The 24,178-nt window shown below is 38.5% G+C and overlaps 1 protein-coding gene across 1 annotated transcript in view; it reads right to left on the bottom strand.

Annotated features, from left to right (window-relative positions):
- Positions 1-24,178, bottom strand: part of HCN1 (hyperpolarization activated cyclic nucleotide gated potassium channel 1) — a 321,687-nt gene that overhangs the window by 14,452 nt on the left and 283,057 nt on the right. The window contains exon 6 of the mRNA XM_084627782.1: positions 8,954-9,194. Coding sequence (XP_084483908.1) covers positions 8,954-9,194 — 241 coding nt within the window. The remainder of the gene's footprint in view (positions 1-8,953; positions 9,195-24,178) is intronic.

Consider the following 24,178-nt stretch of genomic DNA (forward strand, 5'->3'; position numbering starts at 1 on the left):
AGCAGACACAGTGGCACCTATCCAGTTATTGTCACTTCATTTCCCATATAAATTACACTCAGAATGTAATTACTCAACTTGCAAAGTCACATTAACATTTGATTAGAGATTGAAAATAAAGTCAAATTAGCAACATAACAATGTGCAGTTGCCTTGAAGGAATAATTTGGTGACAAAGAGATGAAGTATGCTGATACAGGAAACAGAAACGAGTCAAATGGTTAGTTGGCACTTTAGATGAATGTGGCCTTGTTCATCATATCAGACACTGCCCTAGCTTAGGGATGGGCTCGAATAATAGTTTAAAAAAAGAAATACCCAACAATTTGGTAGATGGCATGTCAGAAATATGTGCACATATGTCATAAATATAAAGGGAAGGGTAAACCCCTTTGAAATCCCTCCTGGCCAGGGGAAAGCTCCTCTCACCTGTAAAGGGTTAAGAAGCTAAAGGTAACCTCGCTGGCACCTGACCAAAATGACCAATGAGGAGACAAGATCCTCAAAAGCTGGGAGGAGGGAGAGAAACAAAGGGTCTGTGTGTCTGTCTGTATTCTGTCTTGGCCAGGGATAGACCAGGAATGGAGTCTTAGAACTTTTAGTAAGTAATCTAGCTAGGTACGTGTTAGGTTATGATTTCTTTAAACGGCTGAGAAAAGAATTGTGCTGAATAGAATAACTATTTCTGTCTGTGTATCTTTTTTGTAACTTAAGGTTTTGCCTAGAGGGGTTCTCTATGTTTTTGAATCTAATTACCCTGTAAGGTATCTACCATCCTGATTTTACAGGGGGGATTTCTTTATTTCTATTTACTACTATTTTTATTAAAAGTCTTCTTGTAAGAAAACTGAATGCTTTTTCATTGTTCTCAGATCCAAGGGTTTGGATCTGTGGTCACCTATGCAAATTGGTGAGGCTTTTTATCCAACATTTCCCAGGAAAGGGGGGGTGCAAGTGTTGGGAGGATTGTTCATTGTTCTTAAGATCCAAGGGTCTGGGTCTGTAGTCACCTAGGCAAATTGGTGAGGCTTTTTACCAAACCTTGTCCAGGAAGTGGGGTGCAAGGTTTTGGGAAGTATTTTGGGGGGAAAGACGCGTCCAAACAGCTCTTCCCCAGTAACCAGTATTAGTTTGGTGGTGGTAGTGGCCAATCCAAGGACAAAGGGTGGAATATTTTGTACCTTGGGGAAGTTTTGACCTAAGCTGGTAAAGATAAGCTTAGGAGGTTTTTCATGAAGGTCCTCACATCTGTACCCTAGAGTTCAGAGTGGGGGAGGAACCTTGACAACATACTTTGTTTGAAGTAGGAACCAAAGATCAGAAAGGGTATAGGGCTCTAGAGGCAGATTTTTGCTTTACAGATAAGTGGTGCTGAGATGATTAAGTAAACTGGCTCTGCATGTTAAAACAAAGTACTACTGGTTGGAAGATCCTACATGGATTTCCAAAACTGCTACATATTTGAGAGCTAAAGAACTTTAAATAAAGTCCTGCTCAGTCTTTTGTTGTCTGCCACAGAATCCAGATTGCAGGATATAATGAACAGTGTCCTTCCAGCCGAGGAAAGCTGACTACTGCTCCAATTTCTCAGCAGGGGGGCTGGTGTTTCATCATGCACTAGGTATATTACATGGTCATCTAAATAGGCACGCTGCTATTTAGGCCATATGGCAGCTTTCATCAGCTGAAGGAGGAAAGAAAATCACAGCAATCTAAATGTTTTGGACAGGCAATCTAATCTTTTCATTTTTTGTTAGGTGAAATGGACAGGACATTAGCATGCTGGTGTTATTTCTTTTTTTTATATTCTAAATGCATCAAGAAAAAATTAAACTATTACCAATGGGGCTTTCATGCTTAACGGAGGAGTTTTCTGCTCCTCAACTTTATGGCAATTAGCTGCAAGCCAAGGATTTCCCGCCTCCCCTCCCAATAAAAAAAACTAGATAAAGGATTCAGTCATCAACTTTCCTAATACACTGTGCACAGAACTGGAAATACAATTTCACACTCCTGGGTCCATTGTAAACTTTATCCACTATTATTCTTGTAGTTCAGAAGTCAGTGAGAATTAGATTTTCACTCAGCTATCTCCAAAACAGAAAGGGAGAGAAAATGTTTTATATGATAAGGTTTCAGTTCTTGAATGTTGCGCTTCAGTATTTCTGCCTCTATTTTTTTTTAATTCCCTGCCAACCTCGAGTAGGACCTACCTTATAATGTCATGAGCTTCTCACTGGGGCATAAACTGTAAAACCATGAAAGATTCTGTACTTTCCTTTAGGTCTTTTTGTATAGACTACACACTATAGTATGAGCCACGAATATCCAGATTACAATCTGAATGTAGCCGAGGCAGTCTAAATGAGTACTGGTTTCCATTCGCTACAAAAGTAACTATATTCTGTGCTATGCAGCTGTTCAGATTTTTGATTCATGAACAGCTAGCAAAAAAATGAAACTGGTGTTGCAAGATGATCTTGACATTCTGTTGTGATAAATGAAAGGCATCTCTCCCAATCCAGTGTTATAAGAGGCAGTAGGGATCAAAGGATCATGTGACATCTGACTAAATAAATCACTTGCACATCAATAAAATTTAAAATGCAAACAAATCTTAAAGAGAAGATGTATTTTTACAGAATAGAAAAGATATTTAAAAAGAAAGGGAAAGGAATACAATACTGCCATCTTCCAAAACCAGGTTTTTTTGTCAGGAAGGCTATCAACACTGGAGCACGTGGAAATACGTATTGAGGAGTTGTGAAAGCCTTAGCTTAACAGAGGGGCAGTTCATTAGGGAAAGTGTGGAATTTGTAAAGTGCTTTGTATTATTAATTAATTATTATTATTATTATTATTATTAAAAGGGACGCTGGCCATTATCAATTATAATTAAGGATGCAAAACAATTTCCATTCTAACCTCATTTTCAGACACCCATACCTTTCTGAATATTCTATTTAAATCCAATTTATATTTCACCATTTATGCTGCTTCTTTATTTTGTGTATTTCACCCAATTTAAACAATGAAAACAGGCCAGTAATTTTTAATTTTGTTTATGGTCTTTTTCTGGTCAGTTGCATTTTCTGGTTCTCATGTCTGAGTCTCATAGTGTGTTCATTGTCTGATTTCCCTTTGTTTTTAAAGCCAACTATGTTACATTTAGGTGCCAAGAGTTAGGAACTTAAATTTATAGTTAGGTGTCTAAGTAAGTGGCTGTATTTTCAGAGATGTGGAACAACCATATTTGACTTTGCTCCCATTGTTCACAGCTTCTTCTGTTGACGCCATGCTCAATACCTCTCAAAACCAGACCACTTATTTAGATGTCTTAGGGATAGCTTCAATCTTAGGCATGCCAGCTTGAAAATTTTGTCTTTAGATTGTAAACTCCTCAGGACAATGACTTGGTTTTTCTGCATTTTGTACAAGGCTGAGCACAAATATTAAAATACTGCTAATAAATAATATTAATGATAAATAAAATTATTCTCATTGAAGTCAAACATCTCATGAAAACATTTCTGTTTGGATTCAATTTTCTTAAATTCTTCTTATACACAATGTAAGGGCCTCCTCACTAGATTTGACCTCGTGTGGAAAAAAATCCTTTAAAAAATCAATGGCATGTTTCTGACAATGGCCTGACATCCATATCCTCTTCCAATAACACAAAGAGGTTCCCTGAAAAAAAATAAAAAAGTTGCTACTTCTTGTCCCACATCTATTGGGTTCCATTTAAAAAAAGCCACAGCAACACAGTGACTAGTCCAAATCAGTCATGTTAACACAATTGCTGTATAGTGTGACAAAGTTCCTCCTCTATCTTGGTGGGTCTTGCACTTATTGGTGGATTTGCTCACCTTGGAGCTTCACGGCAGCCCTCAGCTTGGCCGTTTTTCTGAACCCACAGTCCAGGTCAACTCCTCCTGTGTCTGACCAGGAGTTGGGAGGATTTGGGGGGAACCCAGGCCCGCCCTCCACTCCAGGTTCCAGCCCAGGGCCCTGTGGAATGCAGCTGTCTAGAATGCCTCCTGGAACAGCTGTGCGACAGCCACAACTCCCTGGGCTACTTCCCCCTGGCCTCCTCCCAACACCTTCTTTATCCTCACCATAGGAGCTTCCTCCTGGTGTCTGATAATGTTTGTACACCTCAGTCCTCCAACAGTCCTCGTTCCCACTCTCAGCTCCTAGTGCCTCTTGCTCCCAGCTCTTACCACACACTTAAACTTAAACTTTGAGCCAGCCCTTCCTAAAAATCAGGTATGCAGCTCTCTATGTTTGTCTTATGTCTAGTCCCTGGAAGTTCTCAGAATAAGATGTGTTTCAGAGTAACAGCCGTGTTAGTCTGTATTCGCAAAAAGAAAAGGAGTACTTGTGGCACCTTAGAGACTAACCAATTTATTTGAGCATAAACTTTCGTGAGCTACAGCTCACTTCATCAGATGCATACTGTGGAAAGTGTAGAAGATCTTTTTGTACACACAAAGCATGAAAAAATACCTCCCCCCACCCCCCAGATTTGATTTTGAGAAATAGGGAGGACCTGGTTGAGAATTTGAAAGTGGAAGGCTGCTTGGGTGAAAGTGATCATGAAATGATAGAATTTATGATTCTAAGGAATGGTAGGAGGGAAAACAGCACAATAAAGATAATGGATTTCAAGAAGACAAACTTTAACAAACTCAGGGAAATTGGTAGGTAAGATCCCATTGGAAGCAAGTCTAAGGGGAAAACCAATTCAATAAATTTGACAGTTGTTCAAGAAGATATTATTAAGGGCACAGGAGCAAACTATCCCACTGCATAAGCAAGAGACTACTTGCACAGGCAAGAGGCTTCACAGGAGATCTTCAATTATCTGAAACTCAAAAAAGAGTCCTACAAAAAGTGGAAACAAGGTCAAATTATGAAGGATGAATATAAACAAACAACACAAGCATGTAGGGATAATATTAGAAAGGCTAAGGGACAAAACAAGATTAAACTAAGACAGGGTAGGCCTGTTACTCAATGTGGAGATGGGTGTGGGGGGGGGCGGGAACAATAGCAGAAAATGTGGAAGTGACTGTAGTGCTAAACGACTTTTTTGTTTCAGTTTTCACCAAAGAGTTTAGCAGCGATTGGACATCCAACATAGAGAATGCTAGCTAGAAAAGTTAGATGTCTTCAAGTTCCATGGCTTGATGAAATACATCACAGAATACACAAGGAGCTGACTGAAAAGATATCAGGGCCATTAACGATTAGAACATAAGAACATAAGAATGGGTCAAACCAATGGTCCATCTAGCACACTATGCTGTCTTCCGACAGTGGTCAATGTCAGATGCTTCAGAGGGAATGAACAGAACAGGTAATCATCCCCTGTCACCTATTTCCAGAGGCTAGGGACACTTCAGAGCATGGTTTTGCATCCCTGCCCATCTTGGCTAATAGCCATTGATGGACCTATCCTCCACAAGCTTATCTAGTTCTTTTTTAACCCAGTTATAGTTTTGGCCTTCACAACATCCTCTGGCAAAGAGTTCCATAGGTTGACTGTGCATTGTGTGAAGAAATACTTTTGTTTATTTTAAACCTGATGCCTATTAATTTCATTTGTGTTATGTGGAGTAAATAACACTTCTATATTTACTTTGTCTACCCCAGTCATGGTCTTATGGATCTCTGTCATATCCCCCCTTAGTCATCTGTTTTCTAAGCTGAAAAGTCCCAGTCTTTTTAATCTCTGATCTTCAAAAAGGCATGGGAGAGATTCCAGAGGACTGGAAAACAGCTAATATAGTACTATAAAAAGGGGAATAAGGACAATCCGGAGAAATACAGACCAGTCAGCTTAAATTTATCACCCGGAAAGAAAATGGAGCAAATAATTAAATAATCAATTTGCAAACACCTAGAAGATAATAAGTGATAAGAAACAGTCAGCATGGATTTGTCAAGAACAAATGGTGCCAAACTTACCTAATGGCTTTCTTTGACAGAGAAACAAGCTTTGTGGATAGTGGGGAAGCAGTAGATGTGGTATATCTTAGCTTTTGATACTGTCTCTTATTACCTTCTCATAAACAAACTAGGGAAACACAACCTAGATGGAGCAACTATAAGGTGGGTGCATAACTAGCTGAAAAACCATTCCCAGAGAGTAGTTATCAGTGGTTCACAGTCAAGCTTGGAAGGGCATATCAAGTGGGGTCCCACAGGGATCAGTCAAGGTCCAGTTCAGTTCAATATCTTCATCAATTATTTAGATAATGGCATAGAGAGTATGTTTATAAAGTTTGTGGATTATACCAAGATGGGATGGAGGGGGGAAGTTGCAAGTGCTTTGGAGGACACGATTAAAATTCAAAATGATCGGGAGAAACTGGAGAAACAGTCTGAAGTAAATAGGTTGAAATTCAATATGGAAAAATGCAAAGTACTCCACTTAGGAAGGAACAATCAATTGCACACATAAAAAAATGGGAAATGATTGCCTAGGAGAAAGTACTGAGGAAAGGGATCTAGGGGCCATTGCGGAGCTAAATATGAGTCAACAGTGTAACACTGTTGCAAAAAAAGCAGGAGTGTTGTAAGCAAGACACAAAAAGCAATTCTTCCGCTCTACTCTATGCTGATACAGCCTCAACTGGAGTATTGTGTCCACTTCCGGGAGCCAAATTTCAGGAAAGATGTGGACAAATTGGAGAAACTCCCAGAGAAAAGCAATAAAAATGATTAAAGGTCTAGAAAATGTGAACTACGAGGAAAGACAGAAAAAAATGGGTTTGTTTAGTCTGAAGAAGAGACGAGTGAGGGGGGACATGATAGTTTTCAAGTACATAAAAGGTTGTTACATGAAGGAGGGAGAAAAATTGTTCTCCTCTGAGGATAGGATAAGAAACAATGGGATTAAATTGCAGCAAGAGAGGCTTAGGTTGGATATTAGGAAAAAATTCCTAACCTTCAGGGTGGTTAAGCACTGGAATATATTGCCTAGGGAGATCGTGGAATCTCCGTAACTGGAGTTTTTAAAATGTGAGCAAAATATATTTCCCCTTAACTCTATTCTCAGAAACAGCTGAGCCCTTTTGCTAAAACTTTTTTTAAAAATACTGAGCCTAAGGCAGACACCAGTATGGAAAATTTCATCCCAACTGGCTGAAGTTTGGCAAAGTTATAAGCAACTGAAAACAGAGTCTTTTAATGGGGAAAATGTCAGACAACCTTAATTGTAGGCATCACTTTCAGCTCCATCTATAATAAATTTTACAGCCATTGATATCAGACAGAACTTTGAGTTTCCTTTGTTTAAGTTTTGTTCTATGTTTTTGTAACTTGGTTCACCTTTTTTTGACATCCAGTGGGATGTTGGTGTTTCCCTTTTAGGGTATAAGACGTATTCTGGGCTTTCATGATACGATACTGTATTGTCCTCAGGAATACTGCTGCAATTAGTCATCACAGCATATAGACATGCATTTGTGCTCTTTTGGTGTAGAAGAAGTGTTTTTGACATTTTTAGAATACAGCTCCTTGCCCATCCACTCTCAGAATCAGGACATTTTTGGTGCACTGCCTAAGGCTAAAGGAGACCAAGGTTGCTTGGCTTTTTCATCCTCCAGCCTTTTCTTTCTCCTTAATCTCCATTCTGTAGCAAATACAATTATGTGCCTTGCCTCCAAGCCTGTAGGATAAGCACATGATTCCTTTATTTAACTGATGCTGTAAGCACTGGCACAAATCACCTGGAAAGGGCTACTGTGCAGTGACAAGGCCTGCTGGCCAAGACAGTAGGAGAGATTTCAGTATACTTCTGTAAGATGAAATCGGTTAAAGATCTACATGCCCCAGTTCAAACAAGAACTGAGCTAAGTTCACAGCTCTGAGCTTTTCATTCTGTACATCTAAATGTCACTTGTTAGGCTTTAAATGCAACTAAAAAATTCTGAAAGGCTTTTGACATAATTTTTCAATGCTTCATGGGATTTAGCTAAAATTAATACAAAAACTAATTAGCTATGAGCCAGACCTACAGCTCCAGTTGCGGCTAATGGTAGCTCCAGGTACTCAGCATTTCTGAAAATCAGGCCTATTGCTACTCTTAGTAGAAGACTCCTATTCTATTGCACTAGAATATCTTATCACAGCTGATATATTTTCATGCTGGTCAGATATTATATGTAAAAAGGTATATTCTCATCCATATGTAAATATTTCATATACCTTCAGTTCAATGCAAATCTGATTTTCATTAGGGCTACCAGTGAATTGAATTAAATTAGACCAAAATTTATGTTTAGTTCTTATTAACTTACATCTAACTGAGAGCTGTCCAGTCCATTAGAGATGCCAGTCTATGACAGAACATACTGGAACTCTAATAATTGTAGCTTGTTAAAAATTAGTGAAAGAGCACTAATACCAGTCTGAAAGCTCCAGGGAGGATATCAGAAGTATCCCATATATTATGGTCTTTTATCAACTCTCTAACTTTTTTATACGTTGGAGTCTATCATGTAGATATACTTTCACATCGGTGTCCAACAACCCACAACCCCCTTTAAAGAAGATGAATTATGTTTATTTTACCTTAGAAATATTTCAGCCTGTTAAAAATTACTTTGCAAATTATTGCGTTTCTTAGTAAGATACAGCACATTACCTAAGAGTGCTCTTAATTCAATGTCACTCTGAAATCAGACAGTTTAACTGAGAATATTACTTTAGGAAATACCTGAGAAAGCTACTAGCTGTAGAGGATAACCTATCACTGAAATGGTAAGCAGTCTCTAAATGTATTATTCAAAAATACTGAAAGCACTATTCTCTGCCATCAGAATTCTCTAGGCAACAAATGCTCACCAGACACATTCTAATATCTCTATATATCTGACATTTGAACATGTTTTGTTCTAGCACATTCACTGCATATGTTATCATACATTTCCTTATTACTTACCTCCAAAGTAAGAGCCATCTGTCAGCTTCATCTCCTTACTGGATTTAGTGATGACACCAGCGACCCCATGTTGAATGAAATACATCTTTTTACCCACAGCCCCTTCTCGGATAATATAATCACCGGGTTGGAACACCTCAAACCGAAGCTTGCTCAGCATGGCTGTCACAAAATTGGGGTCTGCGTTAGCGAAAAGAGGCATTGTGGCAACCAGCTTGCGACAGTTGAAATTGACTATCTCCTAAATGGGAGGGAAACATAATGATAGTAATAGTCAGCAAATAGACATCCTAGAGTGGGTAGGTAAAAAACAAAAAAACAAAAACAGTGTACACAATAAGACAAGACTTTTTTCAGTAGAAATTTTGTGTGTGCTTATTAGACATAAGTCTTTCATTTTGTGGCTCATTTCTAGTCATTTTCATTCCTGTTGCTACTAAAATGGTAAATGAAACAAAAAAACCCCAAACCAAACTAACGAAAACCCAAACAACCCCTCATACTTCCCCACCCCACAAAAGAAACCACACCACTATTTCTATTGAGGCAAAAGGTAGGTTCTTCATGGGTCCCCTTGCAACTTATTTATTCTCCTTGGCTTTTAAGAAAAATTATGGACAAACAGACACTACATATGAATTACAGCCACTGAAAACTCTGTAAAAAGGGCACAGCTTGCAAAACAAGATGGAACAAATTCTCTGCTGGCATAACTCCAATAATTTGAGTGAAGTTATATGAGCAGAAAATCTTAACTTTTATTTTTGACATTTGTATCAACGGTATCTGTACAACTGCAGCAGCTTTAGGGGTAACATAAATGCACATTATGGACTTCTTCCAAAGCCCATTGAAGTCAATGGAAAGATGCCTCTGGATCAGGAACCATCAGATCTGAACTTATGGTAACTAATCATAGAATTATAGGCCGCAATCCTGTAAAGGAATCCATACAAGTGGACCTTTGCATCCACATAGTATCCTGTTGACTTCCTGGGACTCCATAAAGGTTTTAAGGGTCCAAGGTAGCAAACCAATGTCCATTATCAGGGCCATTGGCAGGCATTACATCCAAAGGAGAACACTACAAGATTAAATATGCTACTTGTTTTAAATTTAAATATGTGTCATTCCTGGAAGTGATTTGCAAGACAATTCTTGCAGACCTTAATTTGTCTTACTTAGAAAAACTCCCTTGGACAATATATTCAGTTCCATGCACAGGGTTTACAAGCTATCACACTGAAGGACATTTCACGAGATTGATTGGTATTGGTCATGAAGAGGGATTCCAACAGGACACAGCCCATTGGGTACAGTTAGCAACCAATGTATTAAAAGTATGACAAAACGTTATATATGATCATCTGTACATAAATGCACAAATGCATTAAAAACACAAAAACATGCAAACAGTGGTACTATTTATATCATGCCAATTGCCTTAGAAAGTTCAATGTTACTTCAGTAACAGCAGTGTATCCCAGGCCTTCACTACAGCAAGTACAAGGAGGTGTATCGGTAATGCAGCAAATACTGAGGTAAAGTCATCTAGGAAGATTTTAAGGGTGCCCACTAGATGGCACCAATCACAAAGATTGCCTTAGGTTTTACTAGATTTGTGTTACTTGCTGACAAGTGTAGCACATGTATGGCACAAGAGTGGAAGAGAGAAAATCCAAACTAAAGAATGGATCCTTCAAAATGAAAAAAAAAAAAAAAAAGAAACTGGAAGAAGAGCACAAGGCAAAACAAGTGTCCCAGTGGTAGGAAGTTATTATCCCCATCAATTTCTTACTCCCCACTAAAAGAAGCCCAGGGCAAATGTAAAAACAATGAGGAGTCCTTGTGGCACCTTAGAGACTAACAAATTTATTTGGGCATAAGCTTTCGTGGGCTAAAACCCACTTCATCAGATGCATGGGGTGAAAAATACAGTAAGCAGAATATATATTCTAACACATGAAAAGATGGGAGTTGCCTTACCTAGTGGGGGGAGGGTCAGTGATAACGAGCCAATTCAATTAAGGTGGAAGTGCCTATTCTCAACACTTGACAAGAAAGGGTGAATACCAAGGGAGAGAAAATTACTTTTGTAGTGCTAACAAGGCCAGTGCAATCAAGGTGGCCCATTTCCAACAGCTGACAAGAAGGTGTGAGGGAAAATTACTTTTTGTAGTGACCCATCCACTCCCAGTCTTTATTCAGGCCTAATTTGATGGTGTCCAGTAATTAATTCCAGTTCTGCAGTTTCTCGTTGGAGTCTGTTTTTGAAATTTTTTTGTTAAAGAATTGCCACTTTTAAGTCTGTTATTGAGTGTCCAGGGATGTTGAAGTGTTCTCCTACTGGTTTTTGAATGTTACAATTCTTGATGTCTGATTTGCGTCCATTTATTCTTTTACGTAGAGACTGTCCAGTTTGGCCAATGTATATGGCAGAGGGGCATTGCTGGCACATGATGGCATATATCACATTGGTAGATGTGCAGGTGAAAGAGCCCCTGCTGGTGTGGCTCATGTGGTTAGGTCCTATGATGGTGCCCCTTGGATAGATATGCGGACCGAGTTGGCAACGGGGTTTGTTGCAGGGATTGGTTGCTGGGTTAGTGTTTTTGTTGTGTGGTGTGTAGTTGCTGGTGAGTATTTGCTTCAGGTTGGGGGGCTGTCTGTAAGCGAAGACTGGCCTATCTCCCAATGTCAGTGAGAGTGAGGGATCGTCCTTCAGGATACACTGTAGATCCTTGATGATGCACTGGAGAGGTTTTAGTTGGGGGCTGTAGGTGATGGCTAGTGGCATTCTGTTACTTTCTTTATTGGACCTGTCCTATAGTAGGTGACTTCTGGGTACCCTTCTGGCCCTGTCAATCTGTTTCTTCACTTCCCCAGGTGGGTACTGTAGTTTTAAGAACACTTGATAGAGATCCTGTAGGTGTTTGTCTCCATCTGAGGGATTGGAGCAAATGCGGTTGTATCTTAGAGCTTGGCTGTAGACAATGGATCGTGTGGTGTGGTCTGGATGAAAGCTGGAGGCATGTAGGTAAGTATAGCGGTCAGTAGGTTTCTGGTATAAGGTGGTGTTTATGTGACTATCGCTTATTTGCACTATGTTGTCTAGGAAGTGGATCTCTTGTGTGGACCGGTCCAGGCTGAGGTTGATGGTGGGGTGGAAATGGTTGAAATCCTGGTGGAATTCCTCAAGGGCCTCCTTCCCATGGGTCCAGATGATAAAGATGTCATCAGTGTAGAGAAAGTAGAGTAAGAGTGCTAGAGGACGAGAGCTGAGGAAACGTTGTTCTAAATCTCCTACATTTGGGACAGAGTTATGACATCTTAGGACACTCACTCAGGAGAATGTCACTATGTAAGGACAATGTAAGGACAAGGAAAAGGGGATGGTGAGAAAGAGAGAATGGAGGTGGGGAGTGAAATATGGAAATAATTCCAGAGCAAGACATAAAAGGATACAAGTGGGAGCTCATCCACCACATACAGAGCTTCTAACTCCAAAAGGGAGGAAACCACTGTCTACTTGGAAAATACATCCAACCATAATTATAAGTCTTTCTCCTTCTTTGAAAATATATATTTCCTCTTGAGAACTCATCTCTCTATCTACTTCTCTCTCTTGCTACGTATAAGCTATATATACACCTACACACACACACACACACAGAGTTTATCAGGTAAGGCTGTCTTGTGGCTGCTTTGATTTATACAACCACTGCTGTGGTAATTTCAGCCATTACTGTTCTAGTGAATGCATTCATTTTATTTGTTTTTATTTCCATACAAGGTTAAGCTAAAATAAAAAATTCCCTTATTTAAAATGTGAGAAGGTGGAAAATTACCAGAAAAGGAGAGAGAAATGCATGAAGACTGAGCAACAAAATGACATTTTAAAGTGCTCTGTTTTTCATAAATTGTTTTTATATTTAGATCTTCAAGGTGGAATTTTTTGTTGGTCTTAATCACAAGTCATGCAGTAACCTGAAGTTCTTGTGTATCATATTACATTTATTACATATTGTATTAATTGGGCAAATAGAAAGGAGTAAAGATTATGGATGTGGGTTTTAGGTAACTATAAGCACTATAAGAAATAGCTTGGTATGTCAAGAAATGGTAACAAGAACAAACTGCAGGAACAATACTCAGTCCTGAATTCTGTACACAGAAAAATCTCTGGTTTCAGAGTAACAGCCATGTTAGTCTGTATTCGCAAAAAGAAAAGGAGTACTTGTGGCACCTTAGAGACTAACTGGTTAGTCTCTAAGGTGCCACAAGTACTCCTTTTCTTTTTGAGAAAAATCTCTGAGAAGTTTTTCCCAAGTAGGATCTTCAGGATAGGACCCAGACTGTGCTACATGATATAGTACCATCAGGATCGAGCTTCTTGCTCCTCCCCGCCACACCAAAAAACTACCCAACTAATGAGCAAATTCTTAGGGAGTAAATATTTATATATAAAGTGGTTAAAGGGAAATCAGCACAGAGAGATTCTCAGGATAAGATTTAAATGGGATGAGCACTGATTTACAGGCTGTCCTATTACACCTTGGATTCCCTGACAGTTTTGTTCAACCTTTATTGAAATCATCAGATCTTCTTGTTCTGCATGACTTCAATATGCCTGAAGATGATTGATGACCTTTCCAAAGGGCTGTCAGTTTGTTTGGGCCCAGCACGTGAAGCTGGTCAGACTTTGTATCTTGGTTGTGATTTGGGGGTTAGAGAGAGATTACACCAGTGCTCAATGGATGGATAACTTTCTTAAGAAGACAGGGGCAGGTGTTTTTCTAGTGGGGTACACTAACAATGACCTGAAAGAAAAACATAAATTCATCACCAGTAAAGACTGCTGATGACACACACCCTTTGTCTACATTTGCTGTGGCTTGTAGGACATGAGTAGCTAAACCAAACAATGTGGTATTTAGTTCAGAGAGCCTCTGATTTATACTCTTCTTAAACTCTGCTTCTGCTTAAAAGGAGGAAGAACTGTTTCAGGAAACTAAAAATAACTTGTGATCTTTGCCTCAATTTCCCGGTCTTTTGACAGAGTAGGCTGCACAGAATATGGTCAATATTCATCTTCCAGAGCAAGCAAATTATCCCAGGAAGAGATCAGCACAAAACGAGCAGTACTGAGAAAACAATTTTTCTTTATAAGTAAGAAGAGACAACTACAGGAAAACCTACAGAACATTATGTCCAGGGACTCTGGAAGCTTAAATATATTTTTAAACTGCGCTGATATCTTGTGATTAATCATTAACGCTGCACTTTAAAAATATTTTAGTTATACCTGAAAACTATATAGTTACACATTGAGTTGTTAGATCAATGACATTGTCATCTGTCTGTCTCTCTCTCTCTCTCTCTCTCTCTTTTTTTTAAAAGTGTATTGACTATTTTGCTCTGTCATCTGTGGTGAAAAACTGGCATGGTGCTAGGTTTAATAGTTCAGTGCGTAATATTAACATTCTTCTTCCACTGTTTCAATATTGGAGTAATTAGCACTTTTAACAACACTCAGGTGTCAATTTGATTTCACCTACACCAGTTTTACACTAGGATAATTCCATAGACTTCACTGCAGTTATTTATAACTTACATTAGTGTAAGTCAGCCTCCATAAATGCATAAGATAATGCAGAGTCGTTAAGATAAGGTAACTGTGTATCTGCAACCCATGGGATGTAGCATTAACTCAATATATTCTTGGGAATCTATATAAATGCTGGCCTTCTGGATATTTTTCCTTCCTTTCCTACATGATTGCTGTTTTCTATTCAACTCTTTGTATACATTTTTTATACACTGGAATTATCATTATATTAAGTTCAACTGCAGACAGGGTAATCCTTTTAAGGTTATGTGGTTCAACCAAATCTTCAGTAAAGTCAGTCTGATAAACAATATTCAACTTCCCTCATTGCTGCTTAATTCCCTTGCTTGACCTTTGTGAGAGAACATTATTGGGCCTCCTGTATTGTATTTCTGTTGCACTTTTTAGTGCTATTTAGAAAGACAGCAATGAAGGAAAAAAGACGTCGATACCCAGCCACAAAGCCTTAGTTTCTTTTTATAAGTGAGTATAGTCTGCAACTTCTTAAAGGTTCTGAAATGTTCTAATATGTCTTTTTAACTTTGGTTTCCAGCTGGGAGGAGAACCTGAATATCATCAAAATATCATCCGGAACAGAAGTGCTGGAAATATTGTAAGGAACCTTATGACTGTGAGATAACCAGCCCAATGTTACAGAGAGGAAGTCAAAACAGATATGAATAATGTAATCAAAAGGAAACAAACATAAGAATAGCCAAACTATCCATGATGACTCCAGAATCTTTTTCTTAAGTGGTAAAAGCTAATTTAGACCCCATCATTGCATATGAATAATTGGGAGTATTTTTCTAATGTGCATTAATTTGCATTTATCAATATCGAATTTCATCTGCCATTTTGTTGTGCAGTCATCCCATGTTGTCAGATCCCATTGTAACTTTTCACAGTCAGCTTTGGACTTACCTATCTTGCATAATGTTGTATTGTCTGAAAATTTTGCCACCTCATCGGTTACCCTCTTTTCCAGATCATTTATGAATATGTTGAAGAGCAAAGGTCCCAGTACACATCCTTGGGGACCCAACTGTTTCTCTCTCTCTACTGTGAAAAATGAACATTTATTCCTATCCTTTGTTTCTTCTCTTTTAAAGAGTTACTGATCCATGAGAAGACCTTTCCTCTCAGTCTATGACTGCTTACTTTGTTTAAGAGCCTTTGGAGAGGTACCATGCCAAAAGCTTTCTGAAAGTCCAAATACACTGTATCCACTGGATCACCCTTGTTCACATTCTTGTTGACATCCTCAAAGAATTTTAGTACATTGGTAAGGCATGTTCATAAAAGCCATGTTGACTCTTCCCCAACAAATCATATTCATCTATGTGTCTGATAATTATTTTCTTTACTGTAGCTTTAACCAATTTGCCTAGTTCTGAAGTTAGGCTTACTGGCCTGTAATTGCCAGGATTGCCTCTGGAGCCTCTTTTAAAAATTGGTGCTACATTAGCTATCCTCCAGTCATCTGGTACAGAAATTGATTTAAGCAATGTGTTATGTACCACTGTTAGTAGTTCTGCAGTTTCATATTTGAGTTTCTTCAGAACACTTGAGAGAATACCATCTGGTTCTGGTGTCTTATTCGTATTTAATTTACCAATTTATTCCAAAATCTCCTCTGTTGACACCTCAGTCTGGGACCGTTACTCAGATTTTTCACCTAAAAAGAATAGCTTAGGCCCCATATCCTCTGCAGTGAAGACCAATGCAAAAAAATATTATACAATCCCTGGATGCATAAATAGGGAATCTCAAGTAGGAGTACAGGAAGACTATAATACCTCTGTATTTGGCTCTTGTGTGACCATTACTGGAATTCTGTGACCAGTTCTGGTGGCCACAATTCAAGAAGGATGTTAATAAATAGAAGATTCAGACAAGAGATGCAAAAATATTTAAAGGATTTGACAACATGCTTTGTAGTGATAGACTCCAAGAGCTCAATCTGTTTAACTGAGAGAAGGTTAAGGGATGACTTGATCACAGTGTGCAAGTATTTACATGGGGAACCAAAATTTTATAATAGAGAGTTCTTCAATCTAGCAGACAAAGGTATAACAAGATTCAATGTCTGGAAGTTGAAACTAGACAAATTCAGACTAGAAATAATATACAAATTTTTAAAAGTGAGGGTAATTAACCATTGGACCAACTGACCAAGTGTTATGGTGGTCTCACCATCACTGGCAATCTTTAAATCAAGAATGGAAGTTATTCTAAAAGATTTCCTCTCGTTCAAATGGGAATTAATTCAGCGAAGTCCTATAGCCTGTGTTATATAGGTCAGACTAGAAGATCATATAAATGATCCCTTCTGGTTTTATAATCTATTAATCTACTAAACATCTTGTAGGTTGTGCAAGACTCAGCTTACTTTCCAAGTGATGGCATTTACCACAAAAGGACCCCCATATTTTGTTATGAAACTTATAGAGGCTTTTAGTTTTGACTACATATGAGATATTTCAGTACTTCAAACATATAAATATTTGAACTGACATTTTAAAATTAGGTGGTCTATATATCCAGTGACTTTTCCCATAAAACTCTTCATACAAGGTTATGCTCAAATAAACTGGTTAGTCTCTAAGGTGCCACAAGTACTCCTTTTCTTCATACAAGGGTGCAGCTATTGTTTAGTTAATTAGGTTACTGTCCTTATTTCAAACATTTCTTCCAGTACTTTACTGTATTTTTAAGCCCTACATTTGTTTTGTGAAGAAGCAAACTATTAGAGACAAAACCATAAAGAATAAAGCACAAAATGAGTTACACCTATCAAGGGACATAAAGACAATAAGAAGAGGTTCCACAGGCAAGAGAAAGATGACAAAAAGTGTAGGTCCACTATTTAGAGTAGAAAGAGAGCTAATAATGGACAACACCAAAAAGGCTGAGGCATTTAATGGCTATTTTACTTCAGTCTTCATGAAAAAGGTTAATTGTGACCAGCTAACACAATTAATATTAACAACTAGGGGGAAGGAATGCAAGCTAGAATATGGAAAGAAAGAGTTAAAGAATATTTAGATAGGCTTGATATATTCACATTGGTGGGATCTGACAAAATTCACCCTAGGGCACTTAAGGAACTAGCTGAAGCAATCTCGGAACCATTAGTGATTATCTTTGAGAACTCGTGAAGGACAGGAGAGGTCCCAGAGGACTGGAGAAGGGCAAACGTAGTACCTATTTTTAAAATGGGGAAAAGGGCAGACCCAGGGAATTATAGACTAGTCAAATTATCAAGCAATCATTCTCATAAGTAAACCAGATAAATGGCCTAGATGAAATTACTATAAGGTGTGTACACAAGTAGTTGAAAAACTGTTCTCAAAGAGTAGTTATTAATAGTTCACTGTCAAACTCTATCTAGTGGGGTCCTTCAGGGGTCTGGAACTATTTAATATTTTCATTAACAACTTGGATAATGAGGTGGAGAGTATGCTTATAAAATTTATGGATGATACCAAGTTGGAAGGGGTTGCTAGCACTTTGGAGGTCAGGGTTAAAATTCAAAATGACCTTGATAAATTGGATAATTGGTCTGAAATAAAAAAGCTGAAATTCAGTAAAGTGCAAAGTACTACATGTTTAAGAAGGAAAAATCAAGTACACAAATACATAACGGGGAATAACTGGATGGACATTAGTACTGCAGAAAAGGATCTATAGTGGATCAAAAATGGAACATAAGCCAATGTGGTCCAGTTGCAAAAAGGCTAATATCATACCAGAGTGTATTAACAAGACTGTCATATTTAAGACATGGGAGAAAATCATTCTGCTCTACTTGGCATTGATGAAGCTGAGTATTGTAACTAATTTTGGGCACCATGTCTTAAAAAGGATGTGGCCAAACTGGAGAAAATCCAGAGGAGAACAACAAAAATGATGAGTTAGAAAACTGAACTTATGAAGCTAAAAAAACTATGCCCAGTTTAGTCTTGAGACAAGAAACTGAGGGGGGAACTGAGAACAGTCTTCAAATATGTTAAAAGCTGTTATAAAGAGGACCGTGATCAACTATTCTCCATGCCTACTGCTGGTAAAACAAGAAGTCATTGGCTTAATCTCTAGCAACAGAGATTTAGGTCTGATATTAGGAGAAAATTTCTAACTATAAGCATAGTTTACCAAGGGAGGTTGTGGAATCCCCATCATTGGAGGTTTTAAAGAAAAGATTGGTCAAACACCTGTCAGGGATAGTTTAGGTTTACTTGGTCCCACCTAAGCACAGGGTGCTGGACATGCTGGCCTCTGAAGGTCCCTTCCAGCTCTACATTTCTATAATTAGTTTTGAGTAGTAGCATACCAAAGCCCTGTTTGTGCATGCACAGATCTGTAACAACATTATATCACTGGTTCCTAGCTTCAACTGATTAATGATATGCTTGAAGCAAAACCATAGACATTAACATCTTGGACTTTGGGGAATCTGAATCACAAGGTGGATGAGGTAATATCTTTTACTGGACCAACTTCTGTTGGTGAGAGAGACATCTTGTGTGTCTAATATCCTGGGACCAACATATTTACAACTAGATTATATACAGGATCTGAATGACACACTGGAAACGTATTTAAATGCTAGCCCTGGGATGAAATCCTGGCCCAGTCAAAGTAAATGAAAAACTGCCATTGATTTCAAAAGGGCCATGATTTCACGACTGGATCTGAACAACCCAAAACTTTCGGTAATTTTGAACCCAGTTCTTGATCGGAAGTTTATTGTTTGGGTCCATCTTTGTAATTGATACAATACACAATAAACTGAAGTTTGACTTTTCAGGTGTAGATGAATTTATTGGTTTTAGTAAACTTAAATCAGAATATAAATGTTATTTTCACACAGTATTGTGCAATTCTAATAGATGTAGCTCCCATTCCTCCTCTTTTATTCTACTCTCCCATTCCTCTTTTCTCCTCCTTTTGAGTTGACTTTGGACAATTCTGTATTGAGTAGTGGGATTGTGGCATCCATGAGAAGTAACTCATCTCCACTTCTTTTCTCCTTCCTTTCCTCAACCTGGTATTTTCCTCTGTTATCAGAGCCAAGTTAAGGCAGGATCCTAGCAGCAGTGCCTCAGAGTCAGAAGGCAATATGGAATAGTGAGGTAGAGTAGCAGGTGACAGCTCCGCACACAGCTAAGCAACCTGGGCTGCCTCACATAGGAGGGAAAGAGGACTCAGCAGTGGGCAGAAGCAAACAAATCACCTGGGGGTCAAGGGTGGGGAGGAAGAATCTGTGTTTAGGATGCCATTGTGAGATAGGCTGGGACTGAAAGAAAAGACTAAAATAAAGAAATGAATTATAGGGAAAGCTTACGAAGGAGTAGGAACAGGATCTGTGCCAAGATATTAAAGTCACTCTGCCCTCTCCTCTCCTATTTCCACCTCTGCCTCTTTGTACTCCTCCCCACTCTTCCCTCTTCTTCTCTGCTTTGCCCTCTTCCTCAGATCATCTTCATGCTCCAGTCCTATTTAGTGAAATGAAATGAGTCAGCAAATGAGAAGGCTCTGAAGGGGACATACTTTGTCAGGATCCTACATATATAGTACAGCAGACACAATAAGAGTAAAAATTAGTTTTTTAAAAAAATAAGTGGTGATGTGTGCATTGATATTTTTAAAAAAAACTATCCAAGGACTTTTGGTTCAGGAATGCTGCTATCTCATTAATTGGTAGGTTAATAGTTCTTTCCTATTATGACTTAAAAGCCCATAATCTCTCTGTATGAAGTGATGTAATGGTTTAATTAAATCTAACTGATTATACTGGATAAATCATAGTTAGCTGAGCTTTGAAATATCAACATTCAAATTATGTTTAGAGTTATCATAGTTACATTTCTGTTTGCATCTAATGTGATTTTTAGCCATTCAATAAAGTTCAAATTTAATATGATGAATAGAGATGAAGTTAGGATTTTTTTTTTTAATGCACCATCTTACTGCATTGATATGCTGTGAACATAGTCCAACATTAGGTAAAACAGGGTAGGAGCAGACATTTAAAAACACTTAGATTAATTCTGCTTTTTAAAGAGAACAAGTGATAATCTTATTTACTACAAATTAGGATTTTTTTTTCAGATAAAAACATGGTTCTATACATCTCACAGGGATCTAAAGGGAAAGACAAACAGGAAGGAGAGAAGAGCATTTGTAAATAGATTTTATTACCATCTTTATCATTGGTTTACTATATGACCTGGGGCAAGGCACTTAGGACAAAATTCTGACTTGCCTTGCTTGGCTGTGCTATTGAGGAAGGACACTGGAGCAGGATCAGCTAGTGTCCTCCTGAGTGCTAGGGATGGTGGTGGTGGTAGGTGGTCTAGCTAACAATGTCAGTAGTGTTCTATAGCACCAAAGCAGTGTGGTCAGCCACTGTGTGGCAGGAGTGTGGTGAAGCCCTTATCCCAAACTTTAGCTAGCTATTGCTGTTATCGCAATTAGTGTTTCCTGAAGTCTCAGGAACACTATATCACGTTTGTTAATCCTGAAAGTATGAACCATCTTCATCAGCATGCAGAGCTAGAACAATAATCAAAACAGATTTTGGAGCACAAATTTACTGCAAGCTGTGTGAGGGATGTCATCCAAGAAAGTGACAGTCAGCTGATAGAGGAAGCCTGATGAGTTGTGACCTGAAGAGAAACTTTGAACAGCTGATAAAACTGACTATGAGCTGCCCTCGAGTAGCCTAATGGAAAGACAAGTGTCAGGCTAGGGCGCTGCTGAGGAGTGGCTACTGAGGATGGGTAGTTGTGGGACAAGACAGATGCACAAGGGGGACAGGATGTATAGAGACTCAGCAACTCTTGGGAGCACAAGAAGAAACAGCTGACTGAAGGAACAATCTCAGTATAGGACCTAGGATGTTGGATAAGAAACAATTAAGGGGGAGAGGAGAAGAGAAGACAGACTATCAGGAGTAGAATAACCTGGAGAAATTAAAACAATCAGGGCACTAGAGTAGAATCAGTTCTTGGGGCTCTTTAAATGGCCAGTAGCAAGCCAACCTTAAAGGAGCAAAACTTGAAATGGTTCATTGAGATACATCCCAGAGAGTGTGGGAATTTAGTGACAATATTAATAGTGGATCCAAGAAGCCCTGCGAGAGCCTTATATAATTTTACTAGACTACCTCCTATGGGCTTATTTAGGAATTATGCTGTACATAAGAACATAAGAATGGCCATACTGGCTCAGACCAAAGGTCCATCCAGGCCAGTATCCTGTCTACCAACAGTGGCCAATGCCAGGTGCCCCAGAGGGAGTGAACCTAAGAGGTAATGATCAAGTGATCTCTCTCCTGCCATCCATCTCCACCCTCTGACAAACAGACTAGGGACACCATTCCTTACCCATCCTGGCTAATAGCCATTAATGGACTGTACTTGTTCTCAATAATTAACCACTAAGACTTTAGTATTTGCACCCTTTCTTTCCTGCCAAGCTAGAAGGGAAGCCCCTTATTGTACTAGAGATGTCTCTTAGTGTATATTGGTATCCAACCAAATGCTAGAACCTGTGGACCCTAGTACAGTAACTATAAGGATACTAAATATCTGAATGGGACTGGTGTACCATGACACTCTCAGTGACCCCCAAGAAAGGGGTCAGTGCAATATGGAAGACATTTTAAAAAGAGTATTTAAGTGAGGCAAAAACAACCTCTGTTCATTTGCAGGCCTGAAGCATTACATTTATTTAACAGTTAATAGCTTTTAAGTTGTGTGCCCATTACCTACCTTATGAATTAAATATGGACTGAGGATTATTTCCATAAGAAATATGGTCCCATGACTTATTCAGAAAGTTTCAAATTATATTAAACAAGGCTATATCTTAATCTTTATTTCTACGAATACATTTAAACTCTACTGATTTTATATCACAGGAAATCACTTGAAAGCACTGTCATTGCAGTACAGAGTAACACAATATATTATAACTGCAGGTTGGTGGCATAGATAATGCATATCAGTGATATATTTTAAGAGTGACAAGTGAAGGTACTACACTGTTGCTTATGGGCTACCTCTGTAGTTATCAGACAGGATGTATATTTCACCACCCTTTCTTTGAATAACCTGCCAATTGTTTTGTGTAAGGGCTCTGATACACTAAGTCCGTATATTTTAAGTTTATAAATACAAATTGAATTTTAAACATAATATGTCACATCAGAGCTACATTTGCAATTAATTGCACTTAAATGTAAGACGAAGCTAATATAATTCATATAAAGGTGTATGCTTGTATAACTAAAGTATATAATCTATGTACAGTCTTAATTATGTTCTCTGCAAATGAAATATCACAATGTTCTATATTCTGCAAGGATACATGATCTGTTTCTATATTCAGCCAACATCCCCAACTGTGGCCTAAAAATAGGCCAGCTATGAACTTTAAATAGTGGCTCAGGAAGGGTATTAACCTCTTTCTCACATGCTAAGTTTGTCACATAGCTATAAGTATTAATATAATAAGACCATGTCTGGGGTTAGAGAATGACAAGGCACACTTTATATCAGCCAAGCTCTGCTCAACAGCTAGGCAGACGTCTTAGTCTTTTATATTCTTTCATGGTTTGTTTGTCATTTTTTAATGCAGTTAGGCATGATATTAAAAACATCTCTCTCTGCAGGGCCTTATTTTGTGACAGATGCCAGAAAACACAACCTGCTTTACTTCTACTAACCATTGATGAGAGACTTTTTATACTTGGTGGAAAATTTCCACATTATCTACTGTACAAGTAGAACTTCAGCACCTTGTTCTACTGTCATCAGAGATAAGTTAAAGTAGGGGTCTAAAATATTATTTTATAAAGATCAGTGCATAAAACTTCAAATTGTATTTACTCTACTCACTATGATAATCATAACATCCTATCATCTAACCATGAAGATCCTACAACTCATCCACTATCCAATGCCTGAGAAGATGAGCTTCATGGTATGGATGGAAAGTTAACAAATATGAACTCTGGAGAACAAGGACCTTTTGTTCAGGAAAATTGCCTGCCAACAGCCCCTTCATATTTAAAGCAGGGGGCTATGATTCAGCACATCCACTGATCACAGATGTGAGCAAAATGGAATCTCAGATAAACTAGGTCCCAATTCACAATGTCCAGGTGCTCTCAACGTGAAGACCAGCTTAATGATTAGGCACCCACATTCTGCACCATTTCCCCTTCTGGAATATTGGTATAGAAGGGTACAGCTTGCTCAGGAAGGACAGGTAGGGGGAAAAGGGAGGAGGTGTTGCCTTATGTATTAAAAATGCAAACACTTGGACTGAGGTTGAGATGGAAATAGGAGACAGACTTGTTGAAAGTCTCTGGGTAAGGATAAAAGGGGTAAAAAAAAAAGGGTGATGTCATGGTAGGGGTCTATTACAGACCACCTAACCAGGAAGAAGAGGTGGATGAGGCTTTTTTTAAACAACTAACAAAATCATCCAAAGTAAAGGACTTGGTGGTGATGGGGGACTTCAACTACTCAGACATCTGTTGGGAAAATAACACAGCAGCGCACAGATTATCCAATAAGTTCTTGGAATGTATTGGAAAGAATTTT

Source organism: Lepidochelys olivacea, assembly GCF_965140295.1.
Source record: "Lepidochelys olivacea isolate rLepOli2 genome assembly, chromosome: 5".
Lineage (NCBI taxonomy): Eukaryota > Metazoa > Chordata > Testudines > Cheloniidae > Lepidochelys > Lepidochelys olivacea.